The 19,264-nt window shown below is 46.3% G+C and overlaps 2 protein-coding genes across 3 annotated transcripts in view; one reads left to right on the top strand and one right to left on the bottom strand.

Moving 5' to 3' along the window:
• Positions 1 to 2,859, top strand: part of LOC114022738 (beta-galactosidase-1-like protein 2) — a 54,828-nt gene extending 51,969 nt beyond the window's left edge. Inside the window, exons 18-19 of the mRNA XM_027835129.1 lie at positions 444 to 560; positions 783 to 2,859. Coding sequence (XP_027690930.1) covers positions 444 to 560; positions 783 to 869 — 204 coding nt within the window. The 3' untranslated portion in view covers positions 870 to 2,859. The remainder of the gene's footprint in view (positions 1 to 443; positions 561 to 782) is intronic.
• Positions 2,860 to 6,976: 4,117 nt separating this feature from the next.
• The window catches only part of B3GAT1 (beta-1,3-glucuronyltransferase 1), a 53,998-nt gene continuing 41,710 nt past the window's right edge, over positions 6,977 to 19,264 (bottom strand). Inside the window, exons 1-6 of one of the 2 annotated variants that reach the window (XM_027835229.1) lie at positions 16,595 to 16,661; positions 16,288 to 16,434; positions 10,549 to 11,051; positions 9,302 to 9,598; positions 8,213 to 8,313; positions 6,977 to 7,224 (exon numbers count right to left, since the gene is read on the bottom strand). In XM_027835229.1, coding sequence (XP_027691030.1) covers positions 8,227 to 8,313; positions 9,302 to 9,598; positions 10,549 to 11,051; positions 16,288 to 16,434; positions 16,595 to 16,598 — 1,038 coding nt within the window. In that variant the 5' untranslated portion in view covers positions 16,599 to 16,661 and the 3' untranslated portion in view covers positions 6,977 to 7,224; positions 8,213 to 8,226. Of the gene's footprint in view, positions 7,225 to 8,212; positions 8,314 to 9,301; positions 9,599 to 10,548; positions 11,052 to 16,287; positions 16,435 to 16,594; positions 16,662 to 19,264 lie in introns of those variants that run through there. The other variant, XM_027835230.1, reaches the window with a different exon arrangement.

The following is a 19,264-nucleotide window of genomic DNA, read 5'->3' as shown; positions in this document are numbered from 1 at the left end:
TCTCTCTCTCTCTCTCTCTCTCTCTCTCTCTCTCTCTCTCTCTCTCTGTCTCTCTTTCTCTCTCTTTCTCTCTCTCCCTCTTTTTTTTTTTGAGGCAATCGGGGTTAAGTGACTTGCCCAGAGTCACACAGCTAGTAAGTGTTTGAGTCATATTTGTCATATGTAAGTGTCATATTTGAAATCAAGTCTGTGACTCCAGGCTGGTGCCTTATCCACTGCACCTCCTAGCTGCCCCAGTTCATGCCTTTCTCTATTATCTCCAGGCCTAAGGGCAGTAGAGCAGAGCTCCCAAGAGCTGTCCCATCCTTAACTTGGTCCTCCCACCTGCCAGGGGCCTGGAGGACATAAGGACATTTAGGCCTTTGCAACTGTCCCCTTCTCTGCTACTTTGCTTCTTTGTCCTATATGTCTCATCTGGTAACCCTTTGACTTGTTTCCTTCAGGGCTGGGTCAAGGGAGTGGTATTCATCAATGGCCGGAACCTCGGGCGCTTCTGGAACATTGGTCCCCAGGAAACTCTCTACCTCCCAGGCCCCTGGCTGCACTCTGGAGACAATGAGGTGAGATTCCCCACCAAGCTTCTCATCCCTTTGCCTCTGCCTTTTCCTGCCTTAGCTTTCCCTCAGAAGTAGAACATAAGCCTAGTGAAAGGCTAAGGGAGGTGGGGAGGAAACAAGCGTATATTAGGGGTCTACTCTGTGCCAGGCACCATGTGAGGGACTTCACAGATACCATCTCAAATGAGACGAGGACTGGCTCCAGCCCTTCTCTTTCTTTGCCAGGTCATCGTGTTTGAGGAACAGAAGTCAGGCATGATCATCCAGAGCATGGACACACCCTACCTAGGCAGGAGTCACTACATTGACTGAGCACCTGGCTCCATTTTACTCAGGAAATTCCTGGCTGGGGCAGAGAAGAAGGAGGTCGAGAGCCTCTTCTCTCCAGAGCCTCTGGATGCCTTTTCAGATGTCCCTCTACAGCGAGAGGATCTTGCTCAGTACCAGCTCTGGGGAGGAACTTCTTTTACCCATCACCTTGTGGCCTCTGGCCCAACTGGAAAGAATGTGGAGGGAAGGGACAATTGTCCTAGCTGCCATTATAGACGTGATCCCTTTCTTGGGCTGTTTTTGTGGGGGGTGGGTCTCATGCTTGCCCTGCCAGATTGTAGATGAAGGGGAGAAACTCTTCCACCCAAGTGGGGTTGTTGAATCTGACCATCCGGAGCAAGCTGCTGTGGGTCTCTGGACTAGATGCTGAGACCAGTATGTAAGAAGACATTTAGCAAATCGAAGCCTCCATTCTCTGACTGATCAGTTGGGATGTAAATATCACTTTCTGCTTTAGCCCTAGTAACAATTTAATTTGAACACTTCTCAAGGCAGAGCCTGCTGCTGTCTAGCAAGGAGCATTATTTCTTAGCTATTTCCCTTCTGCTGAAGGAGTCAGTTTGATACCAGTCACTGACAATTGGGGGTTGGGGAATGGTGTGGAGCCTGAGGGACACTTTGACCTTCCCTCTCCCTCCCTCCACCCATAAATGCCTGGAGCCCTGGTATATATATATAGCAGAGAAAGCTCTATTTGCAGGATATAAGATATTCTCTTCCCACCCCTCCCCACCACGTAGAGAGGCCAAAGTATGTGGTGGTCAGGGCAGGAGGGCTCAGTCAATTTAACCGTGCCCACCCCCCTCCATTTTAAAAAAAATGGATATACCTACTTCAAGTTTTATTTAAACAGTAAAGGAAGCACTTGTGGGCAGGGAAGGTAGATGTCCTGAGGTACTACTGTACCTGCAAAAGGTCTTCACCTTGAATTACTTAAGCACTCAGGGAATGTGGAACTTCTCCAGAGAGGTCTCTACCAGATCCCTCCTACCTCTCCTCCCACAAACCACCTTTCTGACTCTCCCTGCCTGTCTTTTCTTCCCAAATCCAAACAGCAGGAGAGGCCTCAGGGGAGGAGACCGGCTCTGGCCCTCTCTTTCCTTTCGGAATGGTTTTCTTTTTCCTCAGTTCAGGTGTTACTGTTCTGGGAATGATGCCCAATGGGTTGGTTGAGTTGTGTCTGAATTGCAATAAAGTCATTGCTTGAAGGTTTTCCTGAACTCCACTAGTAAGAGCTCATTTGTGCCAGGAGATAAAATAGGGTTAGGGCAGGCAGAAGACCAATGAAATCTGTCTCTTGGGCAATTCGGGGGTGGGGGGTGGGATTAATTTAGTCTCTAGGTTGTCCAGGGCCCTCACTTCTCTCAATCTGGCTCCTTCAAGCTCCATGCTTTTTTGGGCTCTACACTGCTCAGTGGCAGCTCTCCCCAAGATGAGGTGGGCAGGGGCACCGAGGACAGGAGAGAAAATTCTACCAGCAATCTTCCTCCCTGACAGTGGAGGAGAAGGAAGCCTGTCGTCACCCTTCTGTGTATCACCCTAAATGACTATGGGCTCTGACTTGATCAAGAGCCCTCCAAGTAGCAAGAAAAGTGAGGCAAGCCGAGTTGGGAGGCCCTGAGGAAAACCATGTGGTTGGTCTTGATAAGGCTATGCCTGGAAAAAGGAGACCCACAGCCCTAAGGTTAGGGGTGTGCTGAACAGCTGGGAAGGCAGTTATATTTTCAGAGCGAGGATTTATACCTCAGAAATTGAAACCCTCAAACTGAAACATTCATTATGTTGGTTTTTAGACCAGTGACTTCAAACTTAAATAGAAACTAATCCTGACATAAGGTTTCCTGCAGGGCACATATTGATTTAGTTTTTAAGATATAATTTTATCTATGTTTTATTGTATTTTTTACTTATTTTGTTAAATATTTCCCAATTACATATTAATCTGGTTCTGTCAACAATCTGGTTCTGGAATGTTTGACACCTCTGGTCTAGGCTTAAGAAATTGTTTAGACTTAAGAAAGTGTTAATAATGCAACTAAAACTTCTGAGTGTGTCATGTGTACATTTTTTTTCTAGAGAGGCTAGTTAAACATTTACCAGCACACCCCTGCCTAAGGGTAGGAATAAGGGCTTTATGGGTTCTGTGTGTTCCCATTCATGGGGTTTTTACCATACTTCTTCGGCCCAGTAGTGGGGTGGAGAACAGCCATCTCTCAACTATGTACCTTATAGATTATCGATGGCAGGCATGCTTTTCTCTCTCAGGCTGCCTCCCCTGTTGTTACCTAAGGCAGATGAGACTCAGTATCAGCCACGGATAAGTGTGATGATGAAAATAACCCTGCTGCACAGCCTCGTACCATGCAGCTCATGTGTCCAGCCCTGAGAGTGCTTGTGCGCTTGTGGAGAGCCCAGGCATTGTTGAACCCCATGTGAATGATAGGGAGTTCTAGTCCATATATTCCTCACAGTGTGGATAATCGAGAGTTGACTGAGAGCTGTTTGGAGGAGCTGGGGAAGGAAGTGGTGCTTAGGTGTTTGTTGTTGTTCAGTCATTTTTTCAGTCATATTTGACTCTTCGTGACCCCATTTGGGGTTTTCCTGGCAAAGATACTGGTGTGGTTTGCCATTTCCTTCTCCAGCTCATTTTACAGGTAAGGAAACTGAGGCAAACAGGGTTTAGTGACTTGCCCAGGGTCACACAACTAGTAAAAGTTTGAAACCAGATTTGAACTTGGGAAGAGGAGTCTTCCTGACTCCACACCTGGCACTCTATCCATTGCACCCCATAGCTGCTCCTATAGTATGGATACACAGACCCTAACACTGAATCACCATGTTTCTCTACTGAAAGAATACTGAACAAGTTTCTCAGCCTTCAGTCAGTGCTGAGGCGAAAAAGCTGTGTGTTCTTTCTTGGTGGAGGGAGAACGAAAGGGCAAGGAACAGAAGGAACTGGGGGGAGGGGTGGGCAGGTTTTACATGACGGGTGTGTTCCCTAAATGTTACAGATAGATCAAATCCTGTTGAGATTATGCCCGGAGAACTGGCTAACTCAAGAATTCTATGGGGAATCCTTTTTTTCGAAGCAAAAAATGACCTCCCTGGATTTCTCTTTTTAGACAATTTTCTAAGATGAATCTGCTTGCAGTGAGGTATACCTGTATTCACTAGTCCATCCCTCCTTATTCGCAAGCAGAAAACTGGAATCTTGAGTTCTTTTCACTGGCATTTCCTTAAGGTATAAGTAAAGAAGAGATGGCAAGATGGATAGAGTACCATTCAGGAAGACCTGAATTCAAATTTGACTTCAGACAATTACTAACTGGATAACTCTGGTCAAGTCACTTAACCTCTGCCTCAGTTTCCTCATCTGTAAAATGGGCATAATGATGGCACCTACCTCCCAGGGTTGTTGTGAGGATCAAAATCAGATAATAATTGTAAAGCACTTAACACAATGCCTGGCACATAGTAGGTGCTACATAAATGCTATTATAATAAAATATTATTACTATAGCCTCAGAGCACTGCTGGACAACAGTTTTAAAAGCCCCCAGATCACGTTGAAGGAGATTGCTTTTACATTCAGTCTGAAGCCTCCCACTTTCCCAGTCAGCTCTCTGGGTTTTCCTGTTCAGTTCTTAATGCAAACACATTTCAATAAAACCAGCCGGGCTGAGGGGGATTATGACTGTTAAAAACCATATTTGACTTTTAATTTTTAAAACAAATTAAATACAGTTCAATTAAAACCGAGAAGAGATGGTGCAGCTGAAGAAGGCTCCACCCTCTAGCTCAGTCTGTGTTCCTGGGACCTCCCAGTCCTACTGACATCACTCCCCCTGGGGTGGGGGGAGGGACAGGGTTTGGAACAAACGTTTACAGTCAGGGACATGGTCCGTCTGGTCTATAACAAGCCCATTCCCGAGCACAGATGAAAGCTGCAATCCACTGGGATTATGATTATAAATAAATATACATGCAGCTAAAAGAGGACTTTTGGTGCGAGAACTGGACTAGCATCTGGAAATTTTGGTGTTAAATTTTTCAGTGTTCCCCCTCCCCCTTTTCTGTTGACTTCTATTTTTCCTGAAAAGGAGGCCTGGGTTTCTGACCAGGTAGGAGATCTGCTTTTGCTAAATCCAGCCCAAGCCCTGCGTGAATTGGGCTCCCAGGGCTGGTTACTAGAAAGGGGCACAATGATTATCTCTTGTCCTATCCAGGCCAAGGCTCAGGCAAATTGCAATTTAGCCTATCCAGAAGTTTCCTGTCCCTGTTACCCCATCTTCACCCAACAGGTGTTGCTTCCTAAAACCAAAACAAGAAAAACAACAACCCAAAAAATCCCCACAAAAATAAAAACAAACCAATCCTAAATTTAAAGGAAAATATTAAATAAAAGTTGTTGGGAAAAGCCCTGATTCATGCTTAGCTCAGTTGTTCCAGTCTCCTGGTTTCCATCATTATAAATATTGAGGGACATTAAAAGTACATCTCAAAATTGGCAGTCACTGCTATTATTTTTAAATAATAGGATAACACTGCAAGGCTGTCCCTTTCCCCAAACTCCTTCCAACCCAGGAGTGGGTTATGCATGCCCCTTAGTCCTCAAGAGACACCCTATGGGTTTAAATAGGATGTTGGCTGTTAGGGGTTAAGAAAAGTTAGTCTCTCCTTGTAGGATCCCTTCTTTTTCCTTCCTCAAGGAGGAAAATTGTGCTTCCAACTTTCAAGGGGAAGAGTGAAGGAGAGGGAAGAAGGGAATAGGAGAGAGAAATTATGGATGAAAAATAGATAGGCAGCCAGGAGAATGGGAAGGAAGAAGGAGCAGTTTGGGGCAGGGTCCTATCGGAGCAGTACAGTGGGAGAGATTTTACATTCTCCCAACTGAAAACCACAAGCCCAAGGTATGGTAGTGAATGGAACTGTGCAAAGGGAGGAGGGAGGAGATTTGTTTTTCTCTGGTGTGGAGAAGAAATGAGGGGGCCAGTGACTTCTGCAGATAGAGGGAGCTTGATCTGGTTGCTCCTGGCTCAGTGAGAAGATACATTTTTCTCTCCGTTTTGTTTTTTTAAAAAATAATTTCCAATCTATCATATGTGCTCAGCTCCTCTCCCTGTCCAGCATCCAGGTTATCTTGGCTGCTAGTACTCTGAAGCCCAGAAAACTGAAGGGGTGGGTGACAGTCACGGAGCCACACCACATCATCACATCCTATGCCCATCTGGAAGGAAGGAATCTCTATTTTATACTCTGCCACCACTCCCCTCCCTTCTTCCCTCTCCCTACCTTCAGGCAGGTATTCCTAATGTACTCAGGCCTGATGGGGGACTGACTAGTCTGAGAGACACAGGGAGAGGATTCCACAATCTCCTCTAGTCTCCAGCCTCGTTGAACCATCTCAACCCCTTCCCCTTCCCACACCCCTTTCCCTACCCTGGCTCAGGAGTAGGGCCTTGTAACCCAAGTTCAGCATTTTGGAATAGGGTTACTTGATTTCTTCCTAGTGCAAGAGGTGGTGTCTCAACTGATGCTGGTTCTGAGAAGGGATAGAAGATGAGAAGCCAGTCCCACTGCAACCTGAGGTAGGTGCCTGCCGACAGGCTCAGGTCCCCATGCAGGGTTAGTCAGGTGCCAGGGTTAAACACAGCCCTAAGTTCTGTAAACATGAACCAAAGAAAAGCCACCCAGGCCAGAGAGAGGTATGTCTGATTTTGGAGCAACTTGCAGGTAAGGAGGCAAGGAGAGGCGCTGGGGGGAGAGAACGGGCAGAGGGAGGAGAGATTTCACGCTTTCTCTTGGTCGTTTCTGGGGTTTTGAAATGCTCTGGCTGTCCTGTGTTGTGCAATGTTATATCCTAGCTGGAGTATAAGAACCCAAGGGAAAGGGAGCACTTCTCCCCTTGGGTGCCTCCTGTTGCCCTCGCTAGCTCTCACACTGAGTGTCATTCAGTGCTCAGAGTCACAAGCCTGGTATCAGGGTCTTCCCCTCTTTTGGACCTGGGTGTTGGCTGGGAGATTCTTCGGGGGAAAAAAATGCAGGGCCATTGGGCCGTCTCCCCAGGGCTCCTGCTTGGCATCAGCTGAACTCCCCGACTCTCAGGATCTCCCACTCAGTCTCTTGGTCATCTTGGGCAGAGGAGAACAACAGGCCTGGGATTTCTGTGCTTTCGATGATTTTTCTTTCTTCCTCGTGTCCCACCAGGCTTTCTCCGTAGCCTCCTTGATGGAAGGACAGGTGACAGGGATTGTTCAGGAGTCTGCCATGAGGGCCCCCACAGCCAAGGGGGAGAGAGGCTCTGAGGCCAAGAGTAGGGTCTGTGAGAGGGAGTCTCCTGCAAATTGGAGAGGAGGAAGTAACTAAGGTGAGTCTGAGTCTCCAAATAGGGATGTTTAGCACCTGTACCCCTCAAACCTCAGCTTCCTTGATTCTTTGAAGTGCTGCAGTGGGAAAGTGACCAGAACTTCACAAAGCCTGGAGGAAGCTGTTGTGACTGATGTCAAGGCACTGTATTATCTAATAATAATAATGATGATAATGGCAGCTAGCATCCTGTTCAGTTCACATAACCACCATAGGAGGAAGGGGCTATTATCACCTCCAGTTTACAGATGAGGAAACAGACAAAGAGTATTTAAATGACGTGCCTAGGGTCATAGAACTCTTAAAGGTCTGAGGCAAGACTTGAACTCAGGTCTTTCTGTCTAGCAATCTATCTGAGTTGATTGTTAATTTTCTCAGATTCAGGGGCTGAATTGGCTAAGGGACAGCTGGGCTTTTCCAGTAATATGAGGAAGAGAGGAATGGAGAGGAGATAGAAAGGTCTTCCTCAAACAAGGGGCTCAAAAAAGGAGCCCTCTGAGTGTCTCATCTCCGGGGCTGCATTTCTGCCTGTTTAGTGGAGGCTGAATTGGAAGTGACAGAGAAGGGCAGAGAAAAGCAAGGGAAAGTAAGAATGGGGGAAAATAGACCCAGAGGACAAGGGGTTGGAAGTCAGGGCCCTGGAACATCACTGGGGTCATGATAAGAATTTTTAAAAGGTGCAGAGGAGAGATATCTGCTTAGATGCTGACCTCAGAAAGACTAGGCAATACAGGGTTAAGAGGTTGTTCTGCATTTTTTCCCCCACAGAGTTCAGAACCTGGTGAGTTGGGTGTACTATCTGGCTAAGTCCTTTTCCTTTTGACTAACCTTTTCCCCTGTCTAATTCTCAACCTCACCTCCAGCATGAGGGGCCCACTAGAGAAAGCAGTCTCTAACCCCAAGTCAACTGAACTCCAGTTCTCTCTTTCCCTCTCCATCTCCACTTGATTCCTGCATACCTGGGTCCCCGGTGTCAGATCTCCACATTGGGGTCAGTGAAGCCTTTTCTCCCCTCATTCACCAGCACGGGCTTCTCTGTTCGTGTGTGCCAGACGAGGATCTGTGTCAGGAGATGCCATGAGTTGGAGACAGGACCAGACATCCTCATTCATTTTCTTACTCACCCCATATTTCCTGCTATCCCTTTCCTCTCCCAGGCCCTACTATTATTTCTCCATTTCTGTTTGTGACAACTCTCTCCTCTCTTCCCCGCTCTTCCCTTCCTTCCCCTCCCCCTCAGGCATGTTTTTCAGGCCCTCCCACCCCATCCTCAATTCCTTGGTTCTCCTTTGTTGACATGTTTGTCTGTAACATGAAGTGGACATATTAACTTTGGGCTCAGGACCTCAGAAACAATAAAGCAAAAAGAAAGCAAAAGGGACCTCTGAGCTCCTTTGCATCAACCATCCAGCTGGGACATTTTCCAATTCCAATTTCCAGAAGTAGAAAGTTTTAGGGAAGGGAAATTCTGTAGGTTTCCCAGTCTGAGACATAAGCCCACCCCAACTGGAGCAGCAGAAATTAATAGTGATAAGCACAGAAAGACTGGAACACTTCACAGCTTGAGGTGTTGGTGAATTTCCTCATTTTCATCTCCCTAGATTTTCCCTATTTCTACCTAATTAGGGAAGTTTAGTTGTAAGCCACTGATCAGCATCAGCATCTAGAACAATAATACTGTTTCTTTATTAGATCAAATGATCATAGATCATATATTTAGGTTATATATTTTCATATCATTATCATGTATTTTAGATCATATATTTAGAACTTGAAGGGACCTTAGAAGTCATCAAGCCCAACCCTCCCTTAACTAAGGCTAGGTGACTGGCCCCCGGTCGCCCATCTAGTAAGTGGCTGAAGCAGGATTTAAACCCAGGTCTTCCTGAGTCCAAGTCCTGTGCTCAATCACTCCACCACCCTTCATCTCAGGAAATAACTCCAGACTGGAGCCATTTTATAAGACTGGGCTTCTCTTCTGACAGCAGTGAAGGTTTTAAAGTGCTTGGATATCCCCATGATGCCTTGAGTCTCCAAAGCTGCCCTACCTTGGTGCAGTTGGCGGCCTTGGGCTCCAGGTCATTGAGGGTGACGAGCTCACGGAGAAGGCTGCTCTCTTGGTAGCCACCTTTGACTCCTCGAAGCTTGAAGTAGGCTTGACTTCGTTGCAGGATGAGCCGCAGGTTGACTGCAAAGCCAGCCATGTCAATGGCAAATGGCCGGTGGGGGTCAAAAACTGTCTTCCAGCCAATCACTTTCCCTGCCCCATTCACCCGAGGTGATTCGTACCGAAGACCTCCCACGAAGGCCACAGGCCACACTGACACTTTTCTTGTGCTGCGCATCTACAAGTGGGGGAATGAAGGAAGGAGGTGGGGATGGGGTGGGGGAAAGCGAGGACCCCTGAGTTCTCTGTCCCCTAGCCAGCTCCCCAGTCCTATGTAAGGTGGGACCTGATGGTTGTTCACAGAATCATGGAACCTCCAATGCCCTAACGTCTTCAAACCCTACTCTAACTGGACAGCAGTAGAGGAGTTTGACCTCCTAGCTCTCCCACTAGGTGGCATAACAGGGAAGGTGCTGGACTTAGGAGTCAGGAAGACTAGAGTTGACTATGTTACTCTGGACAAATCGCTTAACCTTTCTGAGCCACAGTTTCCTTATTTGCAAAATGGCCTCTAAAGTCCTTACCAGCTCTAAATCTGTGATCCTATGAACAAGAACTCTTTTGCTCCCTCCCTTCCTTGCTTCAGGGATCTTTGGGTCCTATCACAATCTAAAGGGGTGGGGTAGGGAAGAGAGGCGTACAGAGATGGTAGTGTCTCTTGTAGAGATAGTTTGTGTCTCAACTAAGAATTCTGATAAATGTTCCAGATTCTAGTTCGAAGCCCAGGCTCTATAGATATCTCTGAGGCCACTGGGTCAGAGATGGGGAGGCTGGTTCCCTGTAACCTTGGATGGTTGAGAGATTCTTTCCCTCCCCCACCATGTCCCTTTCTATGTTGGCATCCCACTGTACCCTACCTCATTCCTCACAGTCAGAAAGAGAGCCTCTCCACAGTCCTGCCCCTCGGACCCAGTGCCATGGTCTCTCATTCCCTTCTCCCCTCTATTCACCAACCCTTTAGCCAACCTATTGGGGTCCTACCCTTTTGCTCCCCTTTCCCTCCACATCTGGGAAGAATTCCGGGATTCTCTGCAGCCCTAGCAGACCCACCCTTCCATCTTCCTTCCCCGCCTTCCTCTCCCCACTTCCCCCTAGAAGGAGCCATGCCAGGTGGGTGGCCGTCCCCACCTCCTCAAAGAGTTCCAGGCTGTAGGTGTTGTCGTCATCAGCGAAGTAGACCACGCCGGGCTGGCTGGCGTTGCGGGGGAAGGTCTCCCGGAGCCAGCGCAGGGCGAGGTTGCGCTGCATGGTGCCCCGCGGGATGCGGGGGTCCCTGGCGTCCCCCCGCAGTTTGTAGTTCCGCGGTGTCTCCACGTGCAGGTGTGTGTAGTTGAGGCCGGTGTCCCGGAGGAGGCGAGCAGTCAGGGGCGTCCGGCGTGGGGCGTCCTCCACCACCAGCCAGTGGAGGTTTTGTACATGGAGCAGTGTATTGGCCAGCCGGGTCAGCTCAGCCTTCTGCACAGGGCGACTGTAGGTGGGGGTGACCACGTGGATAGTGGGCAGGGTGTCTGACCAGGGCGGGGGACGCGTGTACACGTACTCGGTCCTCACCACCTCCACGATGTCCCGGTCAGACATGCAAATCTCCCTGGAGTCCACACTGGGGTCCCGCCTTGAGTCACTCCCATCATCTGGGAAGGGGACAAAGGAGGGGTCATGGAGACAGCAGGTTGTAAGGGAAAGAACACGAGTGACAGGCAATCCGGAGACTTTGGGATGTAAGTTCTCGCTTCTCTCACTACCAAAGGTTCGATTGTCTATGTATCTCCGATGCTTAGCCCTGAACAGACATTTAATAAATACTTGTAGATTGATTATAGCTTTACACGCTTTATCTCACAACAACCTTGTGAGAAAGGCACTAGTATTGTTATCCCCATTTTAGAGATGAAGAAACTGAGGTTCAAAGAGGTTAAGAGCTGGTAAATGTCAGCGGCAGTATTTGAACCTGAGAATTCTTGACTCCATGTCCAGCAGGTTAATGCAAACTTCCCACCTACTGCAATAATCCTTTCTAGAGAATCCCTGAGAGATGAAACCCCAATCTGTTTATTTCTAGTGATGGTGGGAGAGCTCATTAGCCTCTTGGGCACCTCTGCTTACAAGCCAACTGTGCCTTATACTGAGCTAAATTCTACCTCCCATTGATCTCAGTCCTGCCCCCTGGAACCTCCTGGAACAGTACAGAATAGGTTTATTTACTCCTCCCCTGTGGAAGCGCTGTGGTCTTTTCTTCTCTTCCTCAGCGAGTTCTCACATAACCATAGTCTGATCATGACCCAATGAGCTGATGATAACTGGCATTTACATAAAGCTTTAAGATTTACAAAACACTTTACAAATAGTATCTGTTTTTATCCTCACAACAATTCTGGGAAGTAGGTGCTATTATTATCCCTATTTTATAGATGAGGAAACTGAGGCAGATAGCGATTAAGTGACTTGCCCAGGGTCACACAGCCAATAAGTGTCTGAGGCTGATTTTAACTTGGTCCTTCCTGATTCCAGGTCCAGCCCTCCATCCAACTGCACCAAATTATCAATGACAAATGATATATGTGTCAAGCAAGATGTAAACTTTGACATATCGACTATTAATAAACCAACTCATTATACCATTGTATGATCTATATCTTGATCAAAAGGATAGATAACAAACAAGGCATTTGTCAAATGCCTTGTTAAATTGTTAAATTCCAGATACTTGTTATGTTTATTGCATTCTCCTAGTAACCCCACTGAAAAAGGAAATAAAGTTATTTAACTTGTTATTGAATCAGTGCTGAATTTTATATGATAAAGATTCATTTTCTTTTTTAAATGTTCAGAAATTAATCAGAAGATAAATAACTTGTTCAGAGTTGAACCTCTGAGGGCCCAGAAAGGCTAAATGATGTGCCCGAGGTCACTCAGGTAATAAATGACAGGGCCAATATTTAAATTCAGATTCTGTAACTCTCTGTACCTTTTCCACTACACCTCACTACTCTGAATGGGGCAGAAAGAAGGGAGGAGAGTACTTTGGGATACTTAGAAAGCAAAGTGGTCACTATTATTAACCATCATGGTTATTAAGAACAAGTCATACCAGACTAGTCTGGTTTGATATGGCAGCTTGGTAGCCCAGGGGAGCCTGGATTCAGGAAGACCTGGGTTCAAATATGGGTTCAGACACTTACTAGCTGTGTGACCCTGGGCAAGTCACTTAACATCTGTCTGCCTCAGTTTCCAAAAAATGAGATTCATAATAGTACCTACCTCCCAGAGTTGTTGTGAAGATCAAATGAGATAATGCACAGTGCCTGGCACATAGTAGGTGCTTAGTAAATGTTTGTTTCCTTCTCTCCCTTGCCCCATTGCCTTTCTTGAGAAGGTTACTAGAATGGTAGCTAGGGGAATACCATAGACATAGATAGGATGATAGATTTAGAATCAGAACCCCTGAAGGGTCTTCTAGTTCAACACCTGTGCTCTTACAAATGAGAAAGTTGAGGTTTAGACACTTGCTCAAAGTCACACAGGCAGCAAATGGCAAGGCTAGGATTCCAACACAGGTCCTCTGGCTTCAGATCCATCTTTCCACTATACCAGGGGTGGGGAACCCTCGGAGCTGCACCATACCATGCCTTCTATGGTATATCAGATTTTGAGATAGGCCTCTGACAAAGTCAGGAAATCCTCATGAGCAAGAAGGACAGATGTGGAGTGGATGGTAGTGAGTTCATTTAGAGGGAATCCAGAGCTGGTTGAATGACTGGCTCCAAAGCGGTGATTAATGCTTCTCCTCACCCACTACCCCCACCCCCGAGGTCTTTATTGGAGTGCCATTGGAGTCTGCCTTTAGTCATGTTGTATTCAACATTTTTATCAAGGACTAGGATGAAAGCATTGATAGAATGCATCTTAGATGTGTGGATAACCAATTAATGAATGAGTCAACAAGCGTGTATTAAACTATGGACCAGACACTATGTTAGAATCTGGGGTCACAAATTCAAGAGTGAGAGCTTCTCTCCTAGCTGATAACATTCGGTAGTAGAATTGCAATCCAAACGAATGTCTACAGGCTACAATGGTAGGTAGAAGCTAAAAATGAGAAATGTTTTAGGCGGAAGTATATGTTTCATTTGGGTTCAAAAATCTACTTCATAAATACAGGATAGGGTGGGGAGGGCACTAGAAAGCATTTCATGTGAGAAGTACAGGGCTTTTATTGGATTGCTGGCTGTGTATGAGTCAGCAGTTTGACGTGGCAGCTCCAAAGCTAATTCAATCTTAAAGTGCTTTATTAATATAAGTATGGTGTCCTGAACAAAGGAGACAATAATATTCTGCCCTAGTTAGACTGCACTTGGCAGTATAGTTGTGTATAGTTGGGGGCACTGTATTTTAGATTGACTGGAGCATGAAAAGGGTAGGCACATTGTGAGGGAGTGAGATACCTCATTCCACATAGGGATTGGGTGAATGATTTGGGTGTGTTTATCCTAGAAAAGAAAAGATTGAAGGGGAAACCTGAGAGCCACCTTCAAATATTTGAAGGGTAATCATATGGAAAGTTTACACTTGTTCTGCTAATTCCAAGAAGACAGACTAGGAGCTATGGGCAGATTTTACAGGAAAATGGATTTGAGCTCAGAATAAGGAAAACTTCCTAACAGAGCTATGGATAAGTGAATGGGCAATCTAAGCGAAAGTATTAAGTTCCGTCACTGGAGGGATTCAAGCAGAGATTGGATGACTTTATTGTTAGAAGAGTCAGTGGGGAATCATGATTTGAATATAGGTTGGACTGAGTGACCTCTAGGGTTTTCTCCAGTCTCTGAGTCTCCAGGTCTCTATGTATGTATGTATGGGAAGGAAGAGGAAAAAGGGCGCTATAAGCACATGTGGAAAGATTGCTTTGGAATGCCCAATGGATAAAATAAAAAAACATTCCAAAATATCCCTCATTCCTGGGGGTGATGAAGTAAATATCAAGGTTTGGGGATCAATAGAACTCATCATCTTCCCCAGACAACTAGCTCACTTTACCTGACTCCCTTATTTCATTTAATGGCTCTATGCTTCTCTTAGTAACCCTGTTTGACACTGTAGAATCCTTATTAGCACTCATCTTATATCCCCAATTAGAGTTGTAAGTTCCTTCAGGGCAGAGACTGTCTTCTTCACTTTTTATTGTAGTGCCGATGTAATGAAATGATTGTCCTTTGTAAATTTTGAAGGTGAAAGGGGTCTCAGATGGAATTATGCTATTCTTAGGGTAATGTGAAACACTTAGGTGGTTTGTAATATTATTCTTTATTTCCTCCCTCCTTTGCTTGGAGGAAGTGAAAGGATATCTAATTAGCAAAATGATTATGTGGCTGTGGGTGTATCACCGAAAGCTGCCAACAATTTGAAGTCTTAACTGGCTGAGAGTGAATTTGGGATGGTAAACTGATGAATCCAGGCAGTTCAGAGTGCCTGCCTGGATGAATCCCCCGTCAGCAAGATTGTTCTGGGGCAAGAACTGCCATTCCCTTTTGGGGTAAGAAGGGAGATGAACTCTTGTTGTGGGTTCTAGGCCCACAGCAATCATGGGGGCTGGACAGTGGGTTAGTCCTTTCTTTACCGTGTCTACTTGGGCTGTGGATCATTAGCATGATGATCTTACTCTGGTGAATTATTTCTGAATTGGTATTTTCTTTTCCTTTGTAAATCAATATCTTTGCTCTGATACCACGATAGTCGAGGCAGTGTGCCACAGAGAGTAGAGTACTGACTTGGAGGCAAGAAACCTGGGTTCAAATCTTACCTCTGAGGCTTATTTGCTGCATGATTCTGCACAAGTCACTTAACCTTTGTGTATCTCAGACAACCCCCTAGGATTTTACTAAGTCATAGGTGGATAGTGGTTAGCATTGGTGGAGGGAATTCATACACTGGGAATTCCTTACATTGTGAAAATCATTGGTCATAAAATCCAACTCCCTTATTTCACAGATTAGGAAGCTGAGGTCAGAGAAATTAACTGACCTATCTAAAGTCACACAGAGAGTGGCAGAGCTGGGAGTTTAAATCCAGTCTGACTGCAAATCTAGTATTCTTTTTATTATGCCATGCTGCTTCAAGTCACTTGGTAAACTGCAAGATGTGGTATGGGAAGGAAAGAGATGATGTTAGAATTGGATATCTAGTTATGTTGGAAGTAATGGAAGAAGGGCAAGCATGGTGATTAGGTGCTGGGTATGGCTGAAATTAGGGAATTAAACAGCCTCAGAAGTGGGGAAGGTTAGGGGGCTTGATGTCTTGAGTCAGAGGTTAGAGACTATTGAGGTTTGGAAACCAGTGAGGGAGAAAACCCCTGGGGCTGAAGGCATGGGTATCTTAGGTGAATACCAAGGCATGGGTACCCTAGGTGAATACCAAGGAGTAGCTGATGCCCTGATGTCAGCTAATGCTGACAGGGTTCAGCAAAGCCTGAGGTCCAGGGATGGATCCTTCACAGCTAGGCACAGAGCAATCATTCAATAAGCAATCATTCAATTTTTTAATTAAATTAATTGGTGAAGCTAAGGACCTCCAAGGGGTAGTCATGGACCTACTCTAAACCTTCAGAGAGAGCTGGAGGGGCTGGGGTGGATATGGTGTTTGGCTGCCTGAGTTGGTAGGTGGGAGTGGGACAGATTGCAGGGTTATAGCTGGGAATGAGTCCGAGGGGTAGAAGTTGGAAGAGGAAGGCCAGGGAGAGGCTGAAGGGTGGCAAAGGCTAGGAGAAGGGGATATGTCGTCAGAGATGAGGGGAAGGTTGTACGAGTATACACGTACACGTATACACTTGTATACATATGTATGTCTGTACAGGGGTGGCGTAGCCTCACTCACCCTTGTGCACAGTGAGCAACGGGGCGATGGGGCTCTGATGCCATACGGTGATGAGCAGCGTCCAGGGAAGCACGATGAGAACAATAGCCAGGATGTCCCGTCTCTTCGGCATCTCCAAGGCTGACTGGACCCACAGCTCCTCATTACCTGGATGGTGGCAAGTCCAGGAAGGGGGGAGTGGCAGTAGCAGGGAGCAGAGAGCAGAGAGGGCAGAAGAGAACATGAATGGGCCAAGGAGCCCCAGGACAGAGAGAGACAGAGAAGGGGAAATGTCGGTTTAAAGGTCTTACCAGCTCTTACAACCCACCCATTGCAGAAGCAGGTTTAGGAAGTCTGGTCACGCCGGAGTCCAGGGAGAGGGCGGCTGTCCAGGGGTGAGCTCAGGGCCCCAGGGGGATGGAGGCCTGAAATACAAAGCAAAGGGCCATAGCCAGAGAGCTGTTGAGAAGTAGAGGCCCGGAAAGGAGCAGTGACTTTCTTAGGATACACAGCGAGCTAACGCCGGACCAAAGTCTCCCATTGTAGATTTGGGAGTGTCAGATAAGCCTCATTTCCAGAAAGAGCTCTTGTGGGAGAGTGACGCGGCTTCCGAAAGATTGTCAAGGCAGGCAATCTGGTATCTTCAAATACATTGAAAAGTTAATGTCCAAACATCTAAGTCAAGGTAAGAAGTTACCAGCCTATTGTCCTGAGCAAAAGCCTGCACCAGACCATTACACCAGACTTGTTCTTGCCTGAAAAGAGGCAGGAGGCCCTAAAAACGGGACTTTGGTTGAGATGGAGCGGTGTGGACAAGGCTGTGAGGAAATACCTGGAGTACACTTCTCTTTGTGATCATCATCATTCAGTTCAATTTAATTCAACATTTGTTAAGCCATAAATATGTATACAGGCCACGGTGTTTACGGATGTTGGCTCTTACCCTCAAGGAGCTAATGTTCAATAGGAAGACACATAAACAAATAACTGCAATACAAATTAGAAAATCCACGCATCGGATGTGTGCCAAGGAAGGAGAGATAATTGCTGGCAGAGAGGGATCAGGGAAAGCTTCATGGAGGAAGTGGCAGCCAGAAAGCAAATATATTTTAGAAACTTATGGGGTCCAGGGCACTGGGACGGGCTGGGAATAAAAACAGGTGTAGAGCACAGTCCTTCACCTTGAGAGGCTTACAATCTAGATGACAGGACACGTAGAGTAGGTGCAAATTATCGAGAGGTATTCATCAGGTTGTCTGTAATGCCAAAGAAGCTTACCTTTTCATCCCCTTCTTATAGCCTGGCTTGGATGGGCAGAGTGGATGCCCCAGCTTTCAAGAAGGAGAGGGACAGAGACCCCATGCACAGAATCTCAGATGCCTGAGGAAGGACCTCAGAGGTCATACACTCTAACCCATACCTGAATTAGAAGCTTCCTCTACAGGGTCCTCGGCCATGATTATCTGGTTTCTACTTGAAGACCTCCAGTGAGGCGGAACCCTCCTGAGACAATGTCTTCCACTTTTGAGTAATTCTAATTATAAGGAGTTTTTTTCTTCTTCTTAGATTAAGCCCTTAGGTTATGGCAACTTCACTCGCTGTTCCTAGTTCAGCCCTCTGAGGCTGACATAATAACAAATAACCACATAACAAATCCAAACCCTGGCCCACATAATGGTCCTAATTCTGGAAGATGGTGATGGTGTTCCCCCACCTCCACCCCCATTTCAATTCATCAAGTATTTATTAAGTACCTACTATATATAAGGTAGAGGTGGTCTGGAACAATCGATAGGTTATGCAATTATATTTATCTGTTAAGCAAAAGCAGCAGAAAAGGATTCATAGAGATCAGGGCAACATCAAGTTGGGAGTGTTCCAAAGCCTCCCTGGGTCAGGAAGACCTAGGTTTGAGTCTGCTACGTCATGGCTCTTGGACAAGTCATTTAACCTCAGACAACTCTCTAAGCCCAGTTACAGAGCTTGCTTATTAGAGGGAGTTTCCTCAATGGGCAGTTCCTTATCCCTAATGACATCACAGGTCAGGTAACCCCCCAAATGTTCAAGGCACTGTATTAGGCACTGGGGTTACAAAGACAAGGAAGGAACAGTTCCTGGCCGCAGGGACCTTACATTCTACTTGGGGACACAACATTATAATTGTTTTTCAGTTGTTTCAGTTGTGTCTGACTCTTTTTGACCACATTTGGGGTTTTCTTGGGAGAGATAATGGAATGGTTTGCCATTTCCTTTTCCAGCTCATGTGACAGATGAAGAAACTGATGCAAATAGGGTTAAGTGACTTGCCCAGGGTCACACAGCTAGTATCTGAAGCCAAATTTGAACTCCTGAAGATGAGTCTCCCTGACTCCAGGCCCAGTGCTCTATTCACTGTGCCACCTAGCTGCCGCACCCACAACATATAAATATATAAGTAAATACAAAGTGCTAAAGGGTGTCGTGGTAGAGTCAACAGAAGACTAGACAGAAAATCAGGAAGTTGGGGATTCCATTAGACTGTGAGTTCCTTGAGAGCAGGGATTTATCTTTTGCCTTTCCTTGTATCCTTAGCACTAAGCACAGTGCCTGGCACATAGTAGGGATTTAGTAAAATGCTTATTGACTGAAGTCACTCATTGAACTGCTCAGTGCCCCAAACAGCGCTTTGAAACTAAAAAGTTGGGGCAGCTAGATGGTGCAGTGGATAGAGCACCGGCCCTGGAGTCAGGAGGACCTGAGTTCAAATTCGGCCTCAGACACTTGACACTTACTAGCTGTGTGACCCTGGGCAAGCTACTTAACCCTGATTGCCAAAGCAAAAAAAAACCTAAAAAGCTGCTGGGAAGTCACTGATCTGCATCAGAAGAGGGATTTCCTCCCTCCTTTTCTCCCTTCCTGCCTCCCTCCTTTCCTTCCTCCTTCCTTCCTTCCTTCCTTCCTCCCTCTCTCCTTTCCTTCCTTCCTTCCTTCCTTCCTTCCTTCCTTCCTTCCTTCCTTC

The sequence above is a fragment of the Vombatus ursinus genome, unplaced genomic scaffold (assembly GCF_900497805.2).
Source record: "Vombatus ursinus unplaced genomic scaffold, bare-nosed wombat genome assembly UNPS02014813.1, whole genome shotgun sequence".
NCBI classification, from domain to species: domain Eukaryota; kingdom Metazoa; phylum Chordata; class Mammalia; order Diprotodontia; family Vombatidae; genus Vombatus; species Vombatus ursinus.
The sequence above is the reverse complement of the archived record's forward strand: the minus strand, read 5'-3'. Positions and strand labels throughout refer to the sequence as shown.